General features: G+C 42.6%; 1 protein-coding gene across 1 annotated transcript in view; it reads right to left on the reverse strand.

The window, feature by feature from the left end:
- Positions 1-18,658, reverse strand: part of rreb1a (ras responsive element binding protein 1a) — a 66,061-nt gene that overhangs the window by 19,772 nt on the left and 27,631 nt on the right. The window contains 5 exon segments of the mRNA XM_038732914.1: positions 1,880-2,043; positions 2,314-2,403; positions 5,026-5,095; positions 5,562-5,781; positions 5,868-5,960. Of these exon segments, the coding sequence (XP_038588842.1) occupies positions 1,880-2,043; positions 2,314-2,403; positions 5,026-5,095; positions 5,562-5,781; positions 5,868-5,960 (637 nt within the window).

Consider the following 18,658-nt stretch of genomic DNA (forward strand, 5'->3'; position numbering starts at 1 on the left):
TTAGCAGCTCAAGAGCCAGATATTTCCCTCAGCAGCTGGTGGAGACCAAACACAGAGCGAACACAGAGAGAAATCAATGTAAAGCTGATGACACAGCTTGTTCCTGCTGAAAACAAGTGGCCATTCATACGTTGCTGCAGGTTTAAAGAGACTTGAATCAGAAATGTAACTTGATTCTAACTGTGTCATGTCTCGTCTCCGAGCTGAAGCTGAAGACGGTTTTCCATTCAGGTCCAAACAACTTCCTCTTTAACTGACGTTACCCACAGGAAACAGGAGTCCTCGCTGCTCCCACAGCAAGAGCACAGAAACAAACGGGAGGGTTTTCTTTTTGAGAAACATCTAACAGCTCTCTGTGTCCGTCTGTCTCTCAGCCTACGGTCATTCCTTCCTGCCCACGCCTCCTCATACCATCACCAGGAGTGTGAGGAAGAACAAAACACTCGTCTCTCTGTCCCAAACAGACATCAACACGCCGCAGGCTTCGGGTTTCCAACGACGCCGAGTTTTAGACACGGGAACGGACTCCTTCTACCACTACGTCGGTTTCCATTAATCCCTCAGCGAGCTGCATCATCACAGACAGTAGTGGAGCTCAAACTGACTTTCTGTACAAATATACCAAAGGTTGACACAGTAAAACGAGTCCTTCTTTATTCCGACGTCTTTATTTTTTCCCCACTGACTCATGAGAAAATTTCCTGCTTTGACATCAACTTTCTGAAACTCCCCCACAATCACACACACAGCTGAGTTTAAAGACTCACAACATCTCCATTCAGCTCTTAGTCGTCATGTTTCCACTGAGGCCAGAACTCAGCAAAATAAAAGGTGTTTTTATAAAAATGCTTCTCTCTCTCTCTGTGTTTTCCACCTCAAACACAATATTTCTGCCTCTCGTTCTGTCTTCCTTTTGTTTCTGGTGTCAGTTTGTTTAAGATGAAGCGTGTTAGAGAGAAAAGTTCAACAAAAAAATCCTCAAACCAAAGATTTACTTAAAAACAGCCGTGTTCAGCGTGAAGAAGCTGGATTTATAATGTGTTTTTTATTTTTTGTTTTAAATGCAAGGTCGTCTACCCCCCCGACAGTTCAGACAATAATTAATATGTAGGTTCATAACACACACACACACACACACACACACACACACTGCTGCAGGACCGTTGAGTCTGATGGTGGAGGCTGGACTCTACTGATAAATGACTGGGCGGTGTGTGTGTGTGTGTGTGTGTGTGATGGATGGTTTAAAGTCATCTTCCCACTTCCTGTTTAATCCCCCATCTCAAACACACACACACACACACACACTAACTCAGGACCCGTTTTTGTGTTTTGTGCTCCATCACAGTTGACTGGGAACCGGGTTAAACGCCAACTTCCTCTGCCCGAGGTTACACGCTAAATACGTGTGTGCGCGCGCAATAATCTGCAGCCAGTCTGTGTGAATTAAAAACGACGCTTTGTTTTGTATTTTCTTTGTTCTACTTTATTGACTCGTGGACATTTTGTCTTGTTTCCAGAAGGTCAGAGGTTAAAGGTCAGGGCGGGAAAATATGTTCAACCTCAATCTGTGTGTGTGTGTCTTTCGATGACGTCAGGAACCGTCCATCCAATAGACTTCAAACGTGGTCGCGGTGTCGCTGCGGACCCGAAGGGAGTGCAGGGTCTCGTTTGGAGCAGTTTGGACAGTGTTATTATTGCTACAGGTGGAACCAATGGGAGACAAACACTTTGAACAAATCGGCCCCTGTGAACGGGCCCCTGTGAACGGGCCCCTGTGAACGGGCCCCTGTGAACGGGCTAGTGTTATAAAAAGAGTTGTTGCCGACGGAGCAGGAGGCCCAGCGCTGCGTGTGCGTGCGTGCAGGTGTGTGCGCACCTGTGCATGTTGCCGTTGGTGGTGAAGGTCTGTCCACAGATGCTACACTTGTAGGGTCTCTCCCCGCTGTGCACCAGCATGTGTCTGTCCAGCGACGAGGCCGAGCTCAGGCACTTCCCGCAGATGCTGCAGGAGTGGTCCGTCGCTCCGGTGTCAGCGTTGTGCTGCGGAGAGGAAGATACGTTAATCACAGACGGCGTAACACAAGTGGACGGCGGTTTGTACGATACCGTTTTAAAGCCTTGAGTTATTTTAATTGCCGCCATCTTAGTTTTTTGGAACCAGACATGACCATATTTGGACAAGAGGGTGGAGCCTGTTCAGCAAGCTGCATGAAATTTATTTCTATCCAATCGGACTTCTTTCTGCAGCCAGTCTGACTGCTTTGCACCTTTCTCTTAGTAAAAACAGCAGTAACAGCAGTGAGTCTCTACCTGTCTGATGTGCATGGTGAGGCTGTGTTGTGTTTGACAGTTCTTGTTACACAGCGGACAGATAAAAGCTGAGCTGTCATCTTTGGTGTCCTGGAAAACAAACAGATACACACACAAATAAACAACCAACAACAAATAAACAAAGAAACTATGCACGATATGAAAGTGTACGAACAGCTGACACACACACACACACACTGACAGTACAACACACACACACACACACACTGACAGTACAACACACACACACACACACACTGACAGTACAACACACACACACACTGACAGTACAACACACACACACACACACACACACACACTGACAGTACAACACACACACACACACACACACACACTGACAGTACAACACACACACACACACACACACACACTGACAGTACAACACACACACACACACACACTGACAGTACAACACACACACACACTGACAGTACAACACACACACACACTGACAGTACAACACACACACACACTGACAGTACAACACACACACACACACTGACAGTACAACACACACACACACACACACTGACAGTACAACACACACACACACACACACTGACAGTACACACACACACACACACACACACACTGACAGTACAACACACACACACACACACACACACACACACTGACAGTACACACACACACACACACACACACTGACAGTACAACACACACACACACACACACACACACTGACAGTACAACACACACACACACACACACTGACAGTACAACACACACACACACTGACAGTACAACACACACACACACACTGACAGTACAACACACACACACACACACGTGTTGCTCTGCTCTGGTCATTGTGTGAACACACACACACAGTCAGGGAAGGATCACTTCCTTTTTACTGTTTCTGCCACAGGAAGTGATTACGCAGCGTGGAATGCAGCAATGCATGGTGGGAGATGAGACAAGAGAAATGTACCACAGCGATGAGGCATACCAAGAGGAGAGGAAACAAGCAGAGGAGAGGAAAGGAAACAAGGAGAGGAAACAAGGAGAGGAGAGGAAAGGAAACAAGGAGAGGAAACAAGCAGAGGAGAGGAAAGGAAACAAGGAGAGGAAACAAGCAGAGGAGAGGAAAGGAAACAAGGAGAGGATACAAGCAGAGGAGAGGAAAGGAAACAAGGAGAGGAAACAAGCAGAGGAGAGGAAAGGAAACAAGGAGAGGATACAAGCAGAGGAGAGGAAAGGAAACAAGGAGAGGATACAAGCAGAGGAGAGGAAAGGAAACAAGGAGAGGATACAAGCAGAGGAGAGGAAAGGAAACAAGGAGAGGAAACAAGCAGAGGAGAGGAAAGGAAACAAGGAGAGGATACAAGCAGAGGAGAGGAAAGGAAACAAGGAGAGGATACAAGCAGAGGAGAGGAAAGGAACAAGGAGAGGATACAAGCAGAGGAGAGGAAAGGAAACAAGGAGAGGATACAAGCAGAGGAGAGGAAAGGAGCAAGGAGAGGAAACAAGGAGAATAGAGGAAAGGAAACAAGGAGAGGAAACAAGCAGAGGAGAGGAAAGGAAAGAAGGAGAGGAAACAAGCAGAGGAGAGGAAAGGAAAGAAGGAGAGGAAACAAGCAGAGGAGAGGAAAGGAAACAAGGAGAGGAAACAAGCAGAATAGAGGAAAGGAAAGAAGGAGAGGAAACAAGGAGAATAGAGGAAAGGAAAGAAGGAGAGGAACCTAGGAGACAATAAGGGAAAGAAAACAAGGAGAAGAGGGAAGAAAAGGAGACGAGAGGAGAGGAAACAAGGAGAGAAGAGGGAAGAAAAGGAGACGAGAGGAGAGGAAACAAGGAGAGAAGAGGGAAGAAAAGGAGACGAGAGGAGAGGAAACAAGGAGAGAAGAGGGAAGGAAACAAGGCGAGAATACAAGGAGATGAGAGGAAAGGAAAGAAGGAGAGGATACAAGGAGAGGAAAAGGAAAGGAAAGAAGGCGAGGAACCTAGGAGACAATAAGGGAAAGAAAACAAGGAGAGGAGGGAAGAAAAGGAGACGAGAGGAGAGGAAACAAGGAGAGGAGGGAAGAAAAGGAGACGAGAGGAGAGGAAACAAGGAGAGAAGAGTAAGAAAAGGAGATGAGAGGAGAGGAAACAAGGAGAGGAGAGGAAAGGAAACAAGGCGAGGATACAAGGAGATGAGAGGAAAGGAAAGAAGGAGAGGATACAAGGAGAGGAAAAGGAAAGGAAAGAAGGCGAGGAACCTAGGAGACAATAAGGGAAAGAAAACAAGGAGAAGAGGGAAGAAAAGGAGACGAGAGGAGAGGAAACAAGGAGAGAAGAGGGAAGAAAAGGAGACGAGAGGAGAGGAAACAAGGAGAGAAGAGGAAAGGAAACAAGGCGAGGATACAAGGAGATGAGAGGAAAGGAAAGAAGGAGAGGATACAAGGAGAGGAAAAGGAAAGGAAAGAAGGCGAGGAACCTAGGAGACAATAAGGGAAAGAAAACAAGGAGAAGAGGGAAGAAAAGGAGACGAGAGGAGAGGAAACAAGGAGAGAAGAGGGAAGAAAAGGAGACGAGAGGAGAGGAAACAAGGAGAGAAGAGGGAAGAAAAGGAGATGAGAGGAGAGGATGTACGTTGGAGGAGTCTGCTGTGAACCTGCAGCTTTAATCCGCCTCATGAGGACAGGAGCGCCCCTACAGCTCAGACTCTGCGTGCGTGTGTGTGTGTACCTGGTTGCGGCGAGCGTTGCGGCTGGGCGGGGCTCTCATGGCGGCCGTGAGCGACTTGTTGGGGGAGGGGCTTCAAGCAGAGAAGAAGAAAGTGTCAGAAAAATGCTCCATCACCTGTAACCTGAGTAACTTATTGGGTTTCATGAAGTTAATTTTCGCCAGATTTAACCTTCTAAATAACGTTGCGGTAGCTTTAAAGTATCTTCAGCCGTGACCTGATGTGAACCGCACGCCATGACGGAGCAAGAACCTTTTAATTTAATACTTCGTGCTGGCATTTGTTTTGTTTTCCGTCATGAAACCTGTCGGGTAAACTCTCCCTCTCGGTGCGTTCAGGGACACTCAAACACGGCAGGTGAGCAGCAACATCTTTACAGACTGACTTCCTGCTTGCAGCGTGTGATAAAGTGACCTAATGACGGCGTGGATTATCTATCAGGAGACATGCTTCCTGGCTGAAGGATCTGGGTTTTTATTCTGTTCTTTAGAAACCGGAGGTCAGTGATGTGGAGTATTTAAAGGAGGTCTGCGTTCACCTCGGGGACGGCCCGGCGGAGGAGTTGGCTGAGGTGACTCCGCTCCCTCCTTCTTCATCTCCTCCTCCATTCATGGTTCCTGCTGACATCACCGTTGACATCATGGCGTTGATGGAGGAAAGGTCTCCTCCTCCTTCAGCTCCCATGATCCCTCCTCCTCGGTCTCCATTCTGCAGCTTCTCTCCTCCGCCCGCTGCCTCCTCCATCACTCCGTTGATCGCTAGAGCGTGAAATTATCAGATTATGTTTACTGATTGTTTCTTTGAGCTAAAATACATCAGATTTTGAATGAGGTTTTGTACAGACCTTTGAGGTTACTGTGCGGTTTCTCCTCCTTCAGCTCAGACTCCTCCTCGTTAATCTCCTCTCGCTGCTCCTCTGTGGAGTTTTCCATGACTGCTGAAATGTGCACAAACAACACAAACTTGACATACATTTATATAAAAACACAACAACTCTTATTTGTCACATATTGATAAACAGAGAGAGTTTAAAGATTATTAGTTGACGCGTTTTATAAATCATCAGTGATTTCGGCCCACAAATGATTCACAAAGCAAGAAGCAGAAAGTGTATTCAGATGGTTAGAGCCGGCAGAAATATTCAGGAGAACAAGGTGGTTAATCTTTTATAAATTTCTGTGGAGAGCCACATTAAAGACCAGCTCCTGGTTTATCTTGAAAGGTCTTAACTAATCTTCTACCAAGTGTTTTTGTGTGTCAACTCATGGCTCATTAAAACGGGCATTTTTTCCACTGGAGGCTGGTGTGTGAAACCTAAAAAGCTTCTTAGTTTCTCAGCCTACCTGTAAGTAGAGTATCTGGTTTCACAGAGGAATATTCATCATTTAAAATGTGTTTTTAATGCTACAGATGTCCATTCAAATATTTCAAAAGTTTTACAAATCATGTCGGCATAATGAGGTTATAGAACTATAAATGGACAGAAAATGTGGGATATTTAATGCTTTTTTTAATGCATTTTAAGGACTATAAAACAGCGTTATTGTGCTCAACTCTTTCCTAACAGCATCCTTTAGCTGCTCCATGTGTTTCCCTTTTAGTTTCTGACGACACGTGGATGAAGACGTGATGTGAGACAGCAGAGGACGGCAGCCGTGACCTTTGATCTACAAGAGGGGGGAAGCTTGGCTCAGAGCCGACTGGACCAGAGGAGACAAAATGTAGAGTTCATAATCCTCACACCTGTCTCTACACAGGGCCGAGAGACCCAGAGACACACAGGAGAGAGAGAGAGACATAAGTCAGAGACAAGATTTATAAATTCAGAGTGTGTTTGAGGGAAAATGATGAGGAAATTATGAGATTTAGATGGAGGGAAAAGATGGAGGATGATGGTAGAGAAGAAAAAGTTTTCCCCCCTCACAGAGGAGAGAAGAAGAAGAGAATTAATTACTGTTTCCTGTTCGGCAGCCCCCACAGGAAGACGCTCTCCAGAGCTGGCCACTTCCTCCTCCAGCTCAGAGAGACAACTTCTGTGTGTGTGTGTGTGTGTGTGTGTGTGTGTGTGTGTGTGTGTGTGTGTGTGTGTGTGTGTGTGTGTGTGTGTGTGTGTGTGTGTGTGTGTGTGTGTGCGCGCACTGCAGGGTGGGAGAGGGTGTTTGGCATTCCTCGTTCAAAGAAAAACTATGATAGGGAGAGAAAGAGAGCGAGGCTCTAAAGATCATGAAAAATTCAATGGAGTTTGGCATGAACGCAAAAAACAAAAACAAACTGGAGAAACTGGAGCAGTAAAGATGGAGAAAATGTAAATGAGGAGTTTATTTAAATGTAAAATCTTTAAACAAAGCTGTAAAAACAAAGCAGCCTGGCTCTGAGCTGATCTTCGGTGTGAAAATATGATGAGAAACCACAAAGCAGGAAGTTAATATTAACATGAAGTCCCACTTGGTCCAGACCATAATACTAATTCAGAAATGACTCAGGTTAAAAATCTTCAATAAAAAACACCCACATTTTATTGTAGAAATAAACAGATAAGTAATATACAGATTAATTTCTACAAAACCTTCTTTTCTCTGAAGCTTTTTGTTTCACACGATAACGCCATATTCTGCTTTTCATGATGGAGACATTTGTTTTGTGTAGTTATGAGACCTCACTAAGATAAATAAATAAACAAAAATAAATTTATTGGTATGAATAGTTGAACTTTGACCAACAGTACAGCTGATCATGTCAGCGCATGTGTGCGCCCTCTGGTGGACAAACTCTGCAGTGACAACACTCGTAACGTCATTTATCGGACGTTATAAACACTGAAACCGATTTATCTGCAATTAGCTGATATCGGGCGAAAATATGAAATAGCACTTCAGCGTTAACGTTACACCTGGATTTTACACACTTGCGCCATGTGGAGGAGGTAGGTGTGAAGTCAGAGGTGGGTCAGAGGTGAAGTCAGGCGCTAGTGAGGCGTTTGAGGTCCTAGTGAATATGTTCCACCCCTCATACTGTGTGTGTGTGTGTGTGTGTGTGTGTGTGTGTGTGTGTGTGTGTGTGTGTGTGTGTGTGTGTGTGTGTGTGTGTGTGTGTGTGTGTGTTGGCCTCTCCTTGTATCACTGCTCTTACATGACAAACTGTAACATGGCCCTGGCAGGTGCTACGAGACACACACACACACACACACACACACGGAGACGCGCTGTGATTGGCTAACGAAGTGCCGGGGCAGCACATTTCACAGGCTGCTGAAACGAATGGCAACAGACGGCTGTAAGAGGAGGAGGAGGAGGGTGAAGGATGGAGAGGAGGGGATGACGAGGGGAGAAAGGAGGGAGGGAGGAAAGACGGTGGATGAACAGAAAGGGGAGCAACAAGTGTCGGTGTTGACGAAGGAAGGGTAGACTAAAAGGGCTGTTAGTATGTAAGTAGGTAAACAAGAGAATCAAAAGGATTAAAGGGACGTTTCAGGGTCACAGGATCATCTGACCTCCTTTAATTGTATTTCAAATATAAAATCAAACTTCCTCTCAAAAAGCGACAATGTTAACGACAGTGTTAGCATGCTAACCGTAGCTACTTGGTGCTAAAAACAAAATAAAGCTGGATGTGTGTTGGACACGTTACAGTTTGGCCTCATGGTGGCGCTAGAAAAAGTCTTCCTGACTGGAGCATTAAGGTCTGAACTAGGGTTTTACTGTATTAAATTTCATTTCATTTCATTTATTTATTTAAGGACAGTGCACATTAATCAACATTTCTGTAAATGTGCCAGTGTTAGCCAGCAGGCTAATTTTCAACTGTAGTCTCATGAGTTTATATTTTTATTTCCTTTAGACTTTTTGTTTTTAATTTAAGTTTGGTTTTGATTAGTTTTTAAAGTCGGTTTAGGTTGTCTTTAATTATTTCATTGCTAGTTTTAGTCTTTAGGCGAGGTTGTGGGGTAAAAACTGGCACAGCTAAGAAACCTAAATACTAGGCTTATGTCAGTCCTGTGAAATAAACTGACAGACCAAAAACTAAAGACATTTACTCTGTAATTTTAGTTTATTAGTTAGTTTTGCAAACAGACAAAACGGTTTCAGGTAGTTATCGTTAATATTGTTTATATTTTTATTTCAGTTAACGAAAATGTTTTTTCACACCTAGTTTCAATAATAACCTTGGTCTGAACCAACTTCCATCACAATCCACACAGCCATGTTGCAAGCATAAAAAACAACAACTTTAAAACCCTCTTCTAAAAACATCTAAACTAAAAACAGATCTCAACACTGGATCAATAACTATAAATCCATCAGATCCGCTCACAGAGTGCGTATATATCTGTCCTGTGCGGGTACACGGCTGTGGGTAGATTCACTGTGTGTGATAGCTGAAGTTACTGCATCTGCTCGCAGCCATCATCCTCGCACACACACGCACACACACACACGCACACACAGCGCTGACATCCTGACATTCCTGCACATCCTTGCAAAAGCAGAAAGAAAAGGTCACCGTGTGGGAGACGGCGAGGGCGTGGACGTGTCAGAGCGCGACGGGGAAAGTTGTGCCACAGCGCCAAAAACACACCTGTGAGGTTTCTTGTTCAAAAGCACCAAAGAACAAACAAACAAAGAACCAGAAGAGGGACGCTGGAGAACGTGAGGACGTTATAGAAGGATGTTTAGGAAACTAAACAGGAACAGCACACGGACATTTTGACTTCTTCACAGCAGGAAAACACGTTCTTACTGTTATCACCTGTGTTTAAAATGTCTAAATGTAAAATATAAGTAAGGAACCTCATGGTATAGTCCGGCACTAAAGTGCCGTTTTAACGTTTGGCCGAAAAGGATAAAATCCTTTTCTAAACAAATGTGCAGGAGTAAAAGTAAGTCCCCGCTTCACTCAACAAAATAAAAAGCATAATAGAAAAATTAAGTGCTGATTCATTTGTGATTTAAATTCATTAAAATCAAACATTATATATATATTTTTTTTTTTTATTGTATGTTTACGTCAATTTAGGTTTCACCTGCTGCGAGACCAACGCCCCTTTGGGGATAATGAAGCATCGTACTTGTAAGGAACTCAAACAGCATTCATTTAACAGTGTTTGACCTGTCGTTTCAACAAGTCCTAACTGCGACAAGGAGACAAAGATTTATCAAACACGGCTGCCTCACAGCTCGGTCACTCAAGTTCACTAAACCCAACTTTAATAGATTTATTTTTCTACTGTATTTTTAACCCTAACACTGCTAACTGCCCATCACTACCATCTATATGACAATAATAATAATAATAACAACAATAATAACAGCGTGGTATCTAACAGCAGAGAAAAAACGAACTAAAACAGAAATTGATCTTTTCTTTGGTCCTACTTCAGAGTTTATTATAACTATTGAAACATCTTTTCTTCTTTTCTTTTTAAAGCGCGTCAGAAGTCAGTTTCACATGTTGTCACCGGGGACAGTTTACTGCTAACACAACAGGAAGCAGAAGCGCCGTTTCCAGTTACCCAAAGCTCAGTAACCTGGAATGCAACTTCTGAGACAAACTGACAAACACCTACCGGCCAAATTATACACGACTAAAGTCATGACGAACAACAAAAAGACATAAGCGAGTACTCTGAATTACAATTTGAACTTTAAATTTTTATTATTGCCCCTAAATTCTCTGCATCCGCTTTCTGAAATGTGAATTTTAGCTTATTTTGTTAGTCACTGATGATGTTTAAACTAAATATCTTTGGGTTTTGGGGTAAATGGATGGACAAAGCAAACAATTTCAATGTCAATTTCTGCTTTACTATTTTCTTTTCTTTCGTGCATTTCTGTACAGCACTTTGTGTCCATTTTGGTTGTTTAAAGTGCTCTATAAATAGATTTTCTTTGACTGATAGATATTTTTTGACATTTTGGACCAATAATGAAATTAAATGGCCCTAATAATTTGAAAAACATAGAATTTAATTGTCCAAAACTTACTTAAAATTATTTTACAAAAAGGAACCTCCTGCCAGGTGGTATGGATTAATGAAGGACAGGATGAATTAACAGCATTTAAAACAGATTGCAGCAACCTGTTTTTGGACATTTTTACCCACACACACATTGTGGGAAACACTTAACCACCAACCTGACCAGACGAACGCTATTACACTTGTGTCTGTGGTTTGTAAAACTACCAGTGAGTTTGGCCAGTCGCCAGAAGTCATTTTAATTAGATTTATTAAAAACAAATCTCTTCACCAGGTTCACTTTCCCAATTTTCAGTCACACAGAGGTCAGTGATTTCACAGCATGAACGTCCTGCTGTGTGCGGCACCTGTGTGAAGATGTAACCCCAGTGACAGGCATTACACAGGAGGAGGAGGAGGAGGAGGAGGACGAATGTGTGGGATGGAGGGAGAGTTGAAGGGCAGGAGTCGAAAGGTTTCCTGTCACCTGAACCCCATAAATCCTCTGCGTCCCTGCCTCCTTTCATCTGACATGACAGCTGGGACATAAAAAGTGGACAGCAGAGTCCCAGCAGAGTCCGAGCTTTGAGTTACCCTTTGCTAAAAGAGTAATAAACTCAATCCACATCAGCTTCTAGTCACAAACACCTTCCTCTGTCATTACTTTAATAATGTCTTACTTACATAACTTCATTCTGTTTAAACACCTGAAATCTTCTGACATAACTGTGTTTTTACCTCATGTTAGCAGCTGTGGAAGCTAACTGGCACCTCTGGTATATAGTTAGCATCCCACAGCTACCTACATGTAGCATATTGTGTTAGCAGCTGTGGAAGCTAACTGGCATCTCTGGCATATAGTTAGCATCCCACAGCTACCTACATGTAGCATATTGTGTTAGCAGCTGTGGAAGCTAACTGGCATCTCTGGCATATAGTTAGCATCCCACAGCTACTGTGTTAGCAGGCTACCTAACATGCTTGAAAAGCCTACTTCAGCTAGTTGGGGCTATGGCTAATCTTTTTTGATTGAACTGACTGATCGCTCTATTGAAATCTATGAAAGCACATTTAGCAGCTTTAGAATGTTGATTCAGAAGTTGTATTTGACTGAAATATTTAATATTAACATGTGACTAAATTAAGTTATGCTAACTCTAATGCTAACTTTGTAGCATTGCTCATGATGTTAGCAGCTTCAAAAGCTACTAAACTAGCATTGTGTGGTACTGGTAGCTTCCCAAGAAAAAAAACATGTTTTTGGTAAGCTAAATGGCATTAGTTTGTTTTCTGCTAGCTAGATGATATCTTTTAACAGTGCTAACCCAGCGTTAGCAGTTAGCATTGTTGGGTAGAGTATAGATTTATATTTAGAGGCTAACTACCATACTGTAGTAAGCTGGGGTGTATTCTCTAAATTAGCTCTACGCCTTAGCAAGCATACTACATACATTTTTAAGTGCGAGTTTGACGTGAAAAGTTCCAGCGGTAACTCAGCTGTTCATGTTAGCCCCTGGAAGCAAGTTTTGTTACGGTTGAGTCACAGTTTAAATGTTTATTTCGCTTAATAAATAAATAATAAAAAAGAGGCTAACTAGCATTCTGTAGTAATGGAAGGTATTTTTATTTTAGATTAGCACTCTGTTAATAAAATAATTACTGTCAAATTAGCATATTACACTCTAAATTAGTGCTACGCCTTAGCAAGCTTACTACATACATTTTTAAGTGCGAGTTCGACGTGAAAAGTTCCAGCGGTAACTCAGCTGTTAACCGTTAGCTAAACCATGCTGGTCATGTTAGCCCCTGGAAGCAAGTTTTGTTACGGTTGAGTCACAGGTTAAATGTTTATTTTGCTTAATAGATAAATAATAACCTATTTTGTTAGCAGCCGGAGTAGCCGGTTAGCATCATGTACAGCCCCAACAAGGCAAAGAGCCAGAGGCAAACTGACAAAACTAACACCTCCTATAGAAAGCAAACAGCCCCACAGGAGTCATCCTTAACTCTCTCTCCTCTTTCTGCTTTTAACTCTTCCTCTTTTTGTTCCTCTCTAACCTTCTCCATTTATATTTATATCACTCTCTTTTAGTGAGGTGGGATATTTGTATGCGTGTCCTCCCGGGTGTCGGCTAACAGTCTGAGTTTAGCCGTACAGACACGGGGTGAGGGATGGAGGGATGTATGGGGGAGATAGATAGAGGAGTAAGGAGGGGGGGGAGGGCAGGATACGGAGCCCATATGTCAGCTATTTATTACCTCCTCCTAACCGTCACTCTCTCCCTCCATCCTACCCCCCTTTTAAAATGGCTTCACACAGATTCAGTACAACGCCCCAAAGACACACGGGAGAAACCAGATTCCAGTCAACATTTCTCTAAACATAAATCAGTCAGTCTCTTGTAACTCACTTTTATCTAAATATAACCCTTGGTTTCACTAGCAGCCTCTTTTATTAAGAAATTTGAATTAATGTTGCATTAGGCAACATTTTAAAACTTTATTTACCTCTAACCTGTATAAAATCAACAATAAACCACAAATATAAAATGGAGCATCTGAAGCTAATTAGCCTTCAAGCTTTATTCATACCGCCAACAGACACTTCTAACTTAAGCTGTTTAGCTAACAGTTTAAACAGCTATTGACTCAATAGCCATAATGTCGACATCCAGGCAAATCAACTAGTTATTAAATTGAATGTTGTTAAAACTGAGGCTAGTTATGGTAATGTTAGCAATCATTGCAGCCCTGCACATGCATATTATTTACCAACAGGGGAGTACTGGTGATAGCATTGGACACTACTTAGCCTACAAAAACTATTTTCCTCCCACCACTGAGAGAATAGTGATGCTGACAGCCAAAGCTAATTAGCTTTCATCAGCTATCGCTAAGAGTATGCTGGCATTTATAGTAATCAAGTGAAATTAGTTAGTAAATTAGATGACAGAGATATTTACATTTTAGTTTTTTTAATGAGGTTAAAGTGTGAGTGTGACTGGTTGTTTTCTATGTGTGGCCCTGCGATGGACTGGCGACCTGTCCAGGGTGTACCCCGCCTTTCGCCCGATGTCAGCTGGGTTTGGCTCCAGCCCCCCGCGACCCTGTAAGCGGGTTGACGATTGATGGATGGACTGGGGTTAAAGGCTTATTTATATTTTTGACGAGCTTTTTAACTTAAAAATATAAACATGCTACTGATGCTGGCAGCTAAAGCTAATTAGCTTTTGTCAACTGACGGCCCTTTAATCCCAGATCAGAAACTTTTCTTTGTGGTCAGAAGTATGAGGACAGATGAAAATTACAGGTCAGCAGGTTGATGCTCAGTAACACTAAAGCTTAACGTCCACGGTTTTTTACCCCCACGCCCCAAAACCACTGACTCAACATGCAGAAACAGCTGCATGTGATGGATTTTCTTTCCTGCCAGTAAATCAAACTGATGCTGGTATTGTTGGCGAATCAAGCTAATCACCAAACCCTCCCTCTCTTTCTGTTTCTGAGTCTCGACCACAACAGGAAGCTCACACTCACGGGAGTCACAAGAGAGTGCTTTGCTGCTTCCCCATGTGCGAGTGTGCTCAGAGCGAGAGAGATTGATGGGCAGTCTCTCGCTCTCTTTCTCACTGACCCCCCCTCCCCACCACCACCATCTAACACTCAGCTGCCATTACCCATCCTCCACTGCTCTGCACTCCTGACGGCCCTCCTTCCTCCGCTCCCCTCGCAGCAGTACTTTGCCCTAACTTGTTAACTCATGAAACTAAACACAAACTATCCCCAAGGCCTTTCCTTCACACGGCATGGCCAAAAGTATGTGGACGCCTGAACATTACAGCCACATGTGATGTTGTCAAAAGAGGCTTCTTCCACACTAAACCAGGTCTTTACAAAGCTTTTTTTAAACTGCAGGGTAACTCACAAAGATATAGATAAAGAAGCAAAGTTGACAGTTTCAGTAACTTTTGCATTAAATTCTGCAGAAGTGGCCAGTAAACATTTAATCATAAACATCTATAAGCAGCTGGTACTGTAATGATGGAAAAGTAAACTGATTCCAGGATGTTAGGCTAAATTACACAACAATGTTCTTGTTAATGAAACACATGTTGCGTTAGTCTGACAATCTAAAATACTGTAGGACATTTTTATAGACTAAACAATGAATCAATCAAGAAAATTATTTCCTATGTTTTGTATGTTTAAAAACTAAATCTTGCAGCACAATATAACTTAATGAATAGAGCAACAACTATCGTTTATGGTCATTATCTGTTTATGTGCTGATTATTTAGTCAATTAATAGTCTCGATTTCCACGAGGCCGAGGTGACACAGATATTAAAAATATAAATCATTTAAACCGTAAGGAACAGCAGCTTGAACTCTGGGACTTAATAATAATATTCGCTGATTATTTTTCTGTCTATCAACTAATCTATTGATGTTTTTCAGCAGTGAAAAATAAAAAACACACCTGGTGTTACGAGTGCACAGGTGTCCATTAGAGCTGCTGATTAACGGATGAGTGGTCAACTATTAAACTAATCACCAACTATTTTCATGATAGATCAACTGTTTTGAGTCATTTTATCTAGAATTTTCTCTTAAATGTGAATATTTTCTGGTTTCTTTCCTCCTCTGTGAAATTTTTCACCATTTTCTGACAGTTTATGAGCCAAACAACTAATTGATTAATCGTGAAAATGAATGACAGGTTATTAATCGATATTAAATTTATTGCATCTTGTCCTCCATCTTTTGCTAGAACCAAGAGTTTCTTTTTCCTGTCCTTTTATGTTTGTTTTTTTTACTGTTCATGTGAGCGACTCCCCCTCTGCCCATCCTCCCTCCCTCCCTTGCATCATCTTGTGTGTGTGTGCGTGCACGCTCGGTGGAGTTTAGACCCGATGTGATAAAGTGTTGAGATAGCATCGCCGGTGTGTCAGCTCTACTGTACTGCATACCAGAGCTGGGAGGCAGAGAGGGGGTGGGGGGGGGCGGTGGGGGAGTCTCAGCCAACCACTGAGCAGCCTGACTGTGGAAAATGTCTGCCAGCTCTCAGCCAATCAGGACGCAGATTCCTCCGCTTGCTCTGTCTCTCTCAGATGAACAAACACATTCATCCTGTCCGTCTGTGTTTCATCTTTTCTCTCCTTTGTTTGTAATTTCTGTGAAAAACTAATCGTAGACTGACTAAATGCATCTTTTTCTGTGTTATTCTACTTTTGTTTGTCTTTCAGATGTTTTTCTTATTTTATGCCTAAAAAAAAAAATTAATGAAATTCCACTGAAAAGTCACATTTGTTATCATTATTATTTTGATAAATATTTCTTTGTTAATTCAATCATTTATTTATAAATCTACCGATTTACTCACTTTATAATATTCTTGTTCTGCACAATTTGCTGTGAAGTAAGACCAGGATGTTCAACAGTGCAGCAACTCTCAAAATTTCTCTGATTCCAGCTTCTCAAATGTGAAAAGTATGACAGTAATCTGAAATATATTTGGGTTGCGGACAAAACCGGACATTTGAGGACATTTCTCACAATTTCCTGACATTTTACATTTTATGGACCAAACAACTGTTCGATTAATCGAGAAAATGATCAACAGATTAATCGACAATGACAATAATCGTTAGTCGCAGCTCTAACATTAAATGTGACTAAAGTAGCAGTGTTGACTAATGTGCGTTGTTCAGTATAAATTAATAAATAAACGATCAACTGAACATTGTTTGACTCTAATCAGCGTATAATCTGATGTGTAAAGGAGATACGGCTTATTTCTTACATTTTTGCAGTACAAGATGTTAAATATCTAAATTTTAATCAATATTTATTGGATCCATCTCTCACTTTTTTCTCTATAAAACACACTTCATGTCACTTTAAGGACAACACAACGGCTTTACATACACCATGAGGACCATCAACAACTGTTCAAACCTGGAAAAGTTTCCAAAAATACCAACTCTGTCAGGCTGACTTTTGTGTACAAAATAAGAATATTTGCACTTTAATGCTTGACTCTGTTTAAACATCGTTACACGTCAATGAGGAGCCGTGACAAGCTGATGCTGAATGTAGTCTGTGATTAAAGCTATTTAAAAGGGAACTTTCAGGAGAATTTCCAGGGTGCAAGTGCAGATTCAAAGATGAAGAATGAAGAGAAACAGCACAGAGCAGACGGGACAACGCACTCTGAACCCATCCACAAACTAAGACCAAAGACGTGGAAACATCAAAAAGCTCAGGATGCGCCAAGAGCTAAAAGAGAAACAGATTTGCTTCTAGGACCTAAAATAGTTATTAGTCAGAAAAACTTACAACATCCCACGAAAAAACATCGTGTGAACGTTCAAATGAAAATCTCTTCAAGGGCAACGAAAAATCTTCCTGACCGGCCGCTCAGCCCTGCAGCTGCAAGAGCGAGCAGAAAACTTTAACTTCCCAAATAAAACCCCAGCAGCCTCGCATCACACAGTGATGACACGGGGAACAGGTGAACAAGTCATGTGACAGAAGAACAGGAACCAACCAAACCTGCATTGTAACCAGCTGATGACAGAGAGAGAGGCGTGTGATGCGTACAGGTGAGGCAGCGAGGAGGAAGCGGCAGCTGATGCAGCGTTTTACAGGTGTGTGTGTGTGACAAAGCGTATGTAGGTCAGCGGTGATGCTCAAGAATGAAAAGGGGAGGATGGCGGCCATGCTGCTTAAAAAAAAGGGGGGGGGGGGGGGGTCGCGAGGTGTCGGAAGCGAGGGATGAAAGGTAGGCAGGTAGAGAAGACAGGTGGATATAGAGAAGCACGGCAGGCAGAGCGATGTGTTCGACAGCCGGCAGGAGGGAGGGATGGATGGATGAAAGGTGCGGGGGGGAGGAGGGGGAGGAGCATATTTACCCGTCCTTTTCGTAAAGCAACGATCGCTCGCTCGTGTCTCGGGGCGGGGCGGGAGGGGGCGGGGTTTGTTGTGTGTGTGTCTGCAACCACTGCTCACACTGCAGGGGGGAGAGCACAGAGAGACAGTCAGTGACACACAACGAAACACACACAGTGAATAACACACAATGTAGGAAGCCGGGGAACACACACACACACACACACACACACACACACACACACTATACAGAGCGAGGGAACAAAACATTTTAACACACACAGCGACGTCATTACACACCGAGCTTCTGCTGTGTTGTACTATTTTACAGAGATGTTTGTAACAATTTTGACAACAACTGACCAAACACACACACACACACACACACACACACATATTTACGAGAATACGTTCACCAACTTTTCTGACACACGCAGTGCGTCTACAGAAGGCCGGCGTTTCTGAAACTTTTCTTAAAAACAAAAATGTCAATAATTTGCTGGTTTAATCATCTTAAATGTGAGGATTTGTCACTTATGACAAAAATGAAGAGTCTTTGGGTTTTTGGACCGTTGGTCGGACAAAAGAAGAAAGTTTTCACAATTTCTTGACATTTTAGACTAAACGGTTAATTGGTGGATAATGAAAAACACACTGAAGTAAATACCAACAAGTATCAGCAGTACAAAGGTTGTATCCAAGTCCTCACTGTGAAGAACACTAGTTTAGTTTGTACCGACAGGAAAAAGCTGTGGATCTGTGGCTGTGCATGTTGTTAGAAGACAGTAAAAT

The sequence above is a fragment of the Micropterus salmoides genome, unplaced genomic scaffold (assembly GCF_014851395.1).
Source record: "Micropterus salmoides isolate LMB-PRFRI ecotype aquatic unplaced genomic scaffold, ASM1485139v1 Ms_hic_scaffold_1, whole genome shotgun sequence".
NCBI lineage: Eukaryota > Metazoa > Chordata > Actinopteri > Centrarchiformes > Centrarchidae > Micropterus > Micropterus salmoides.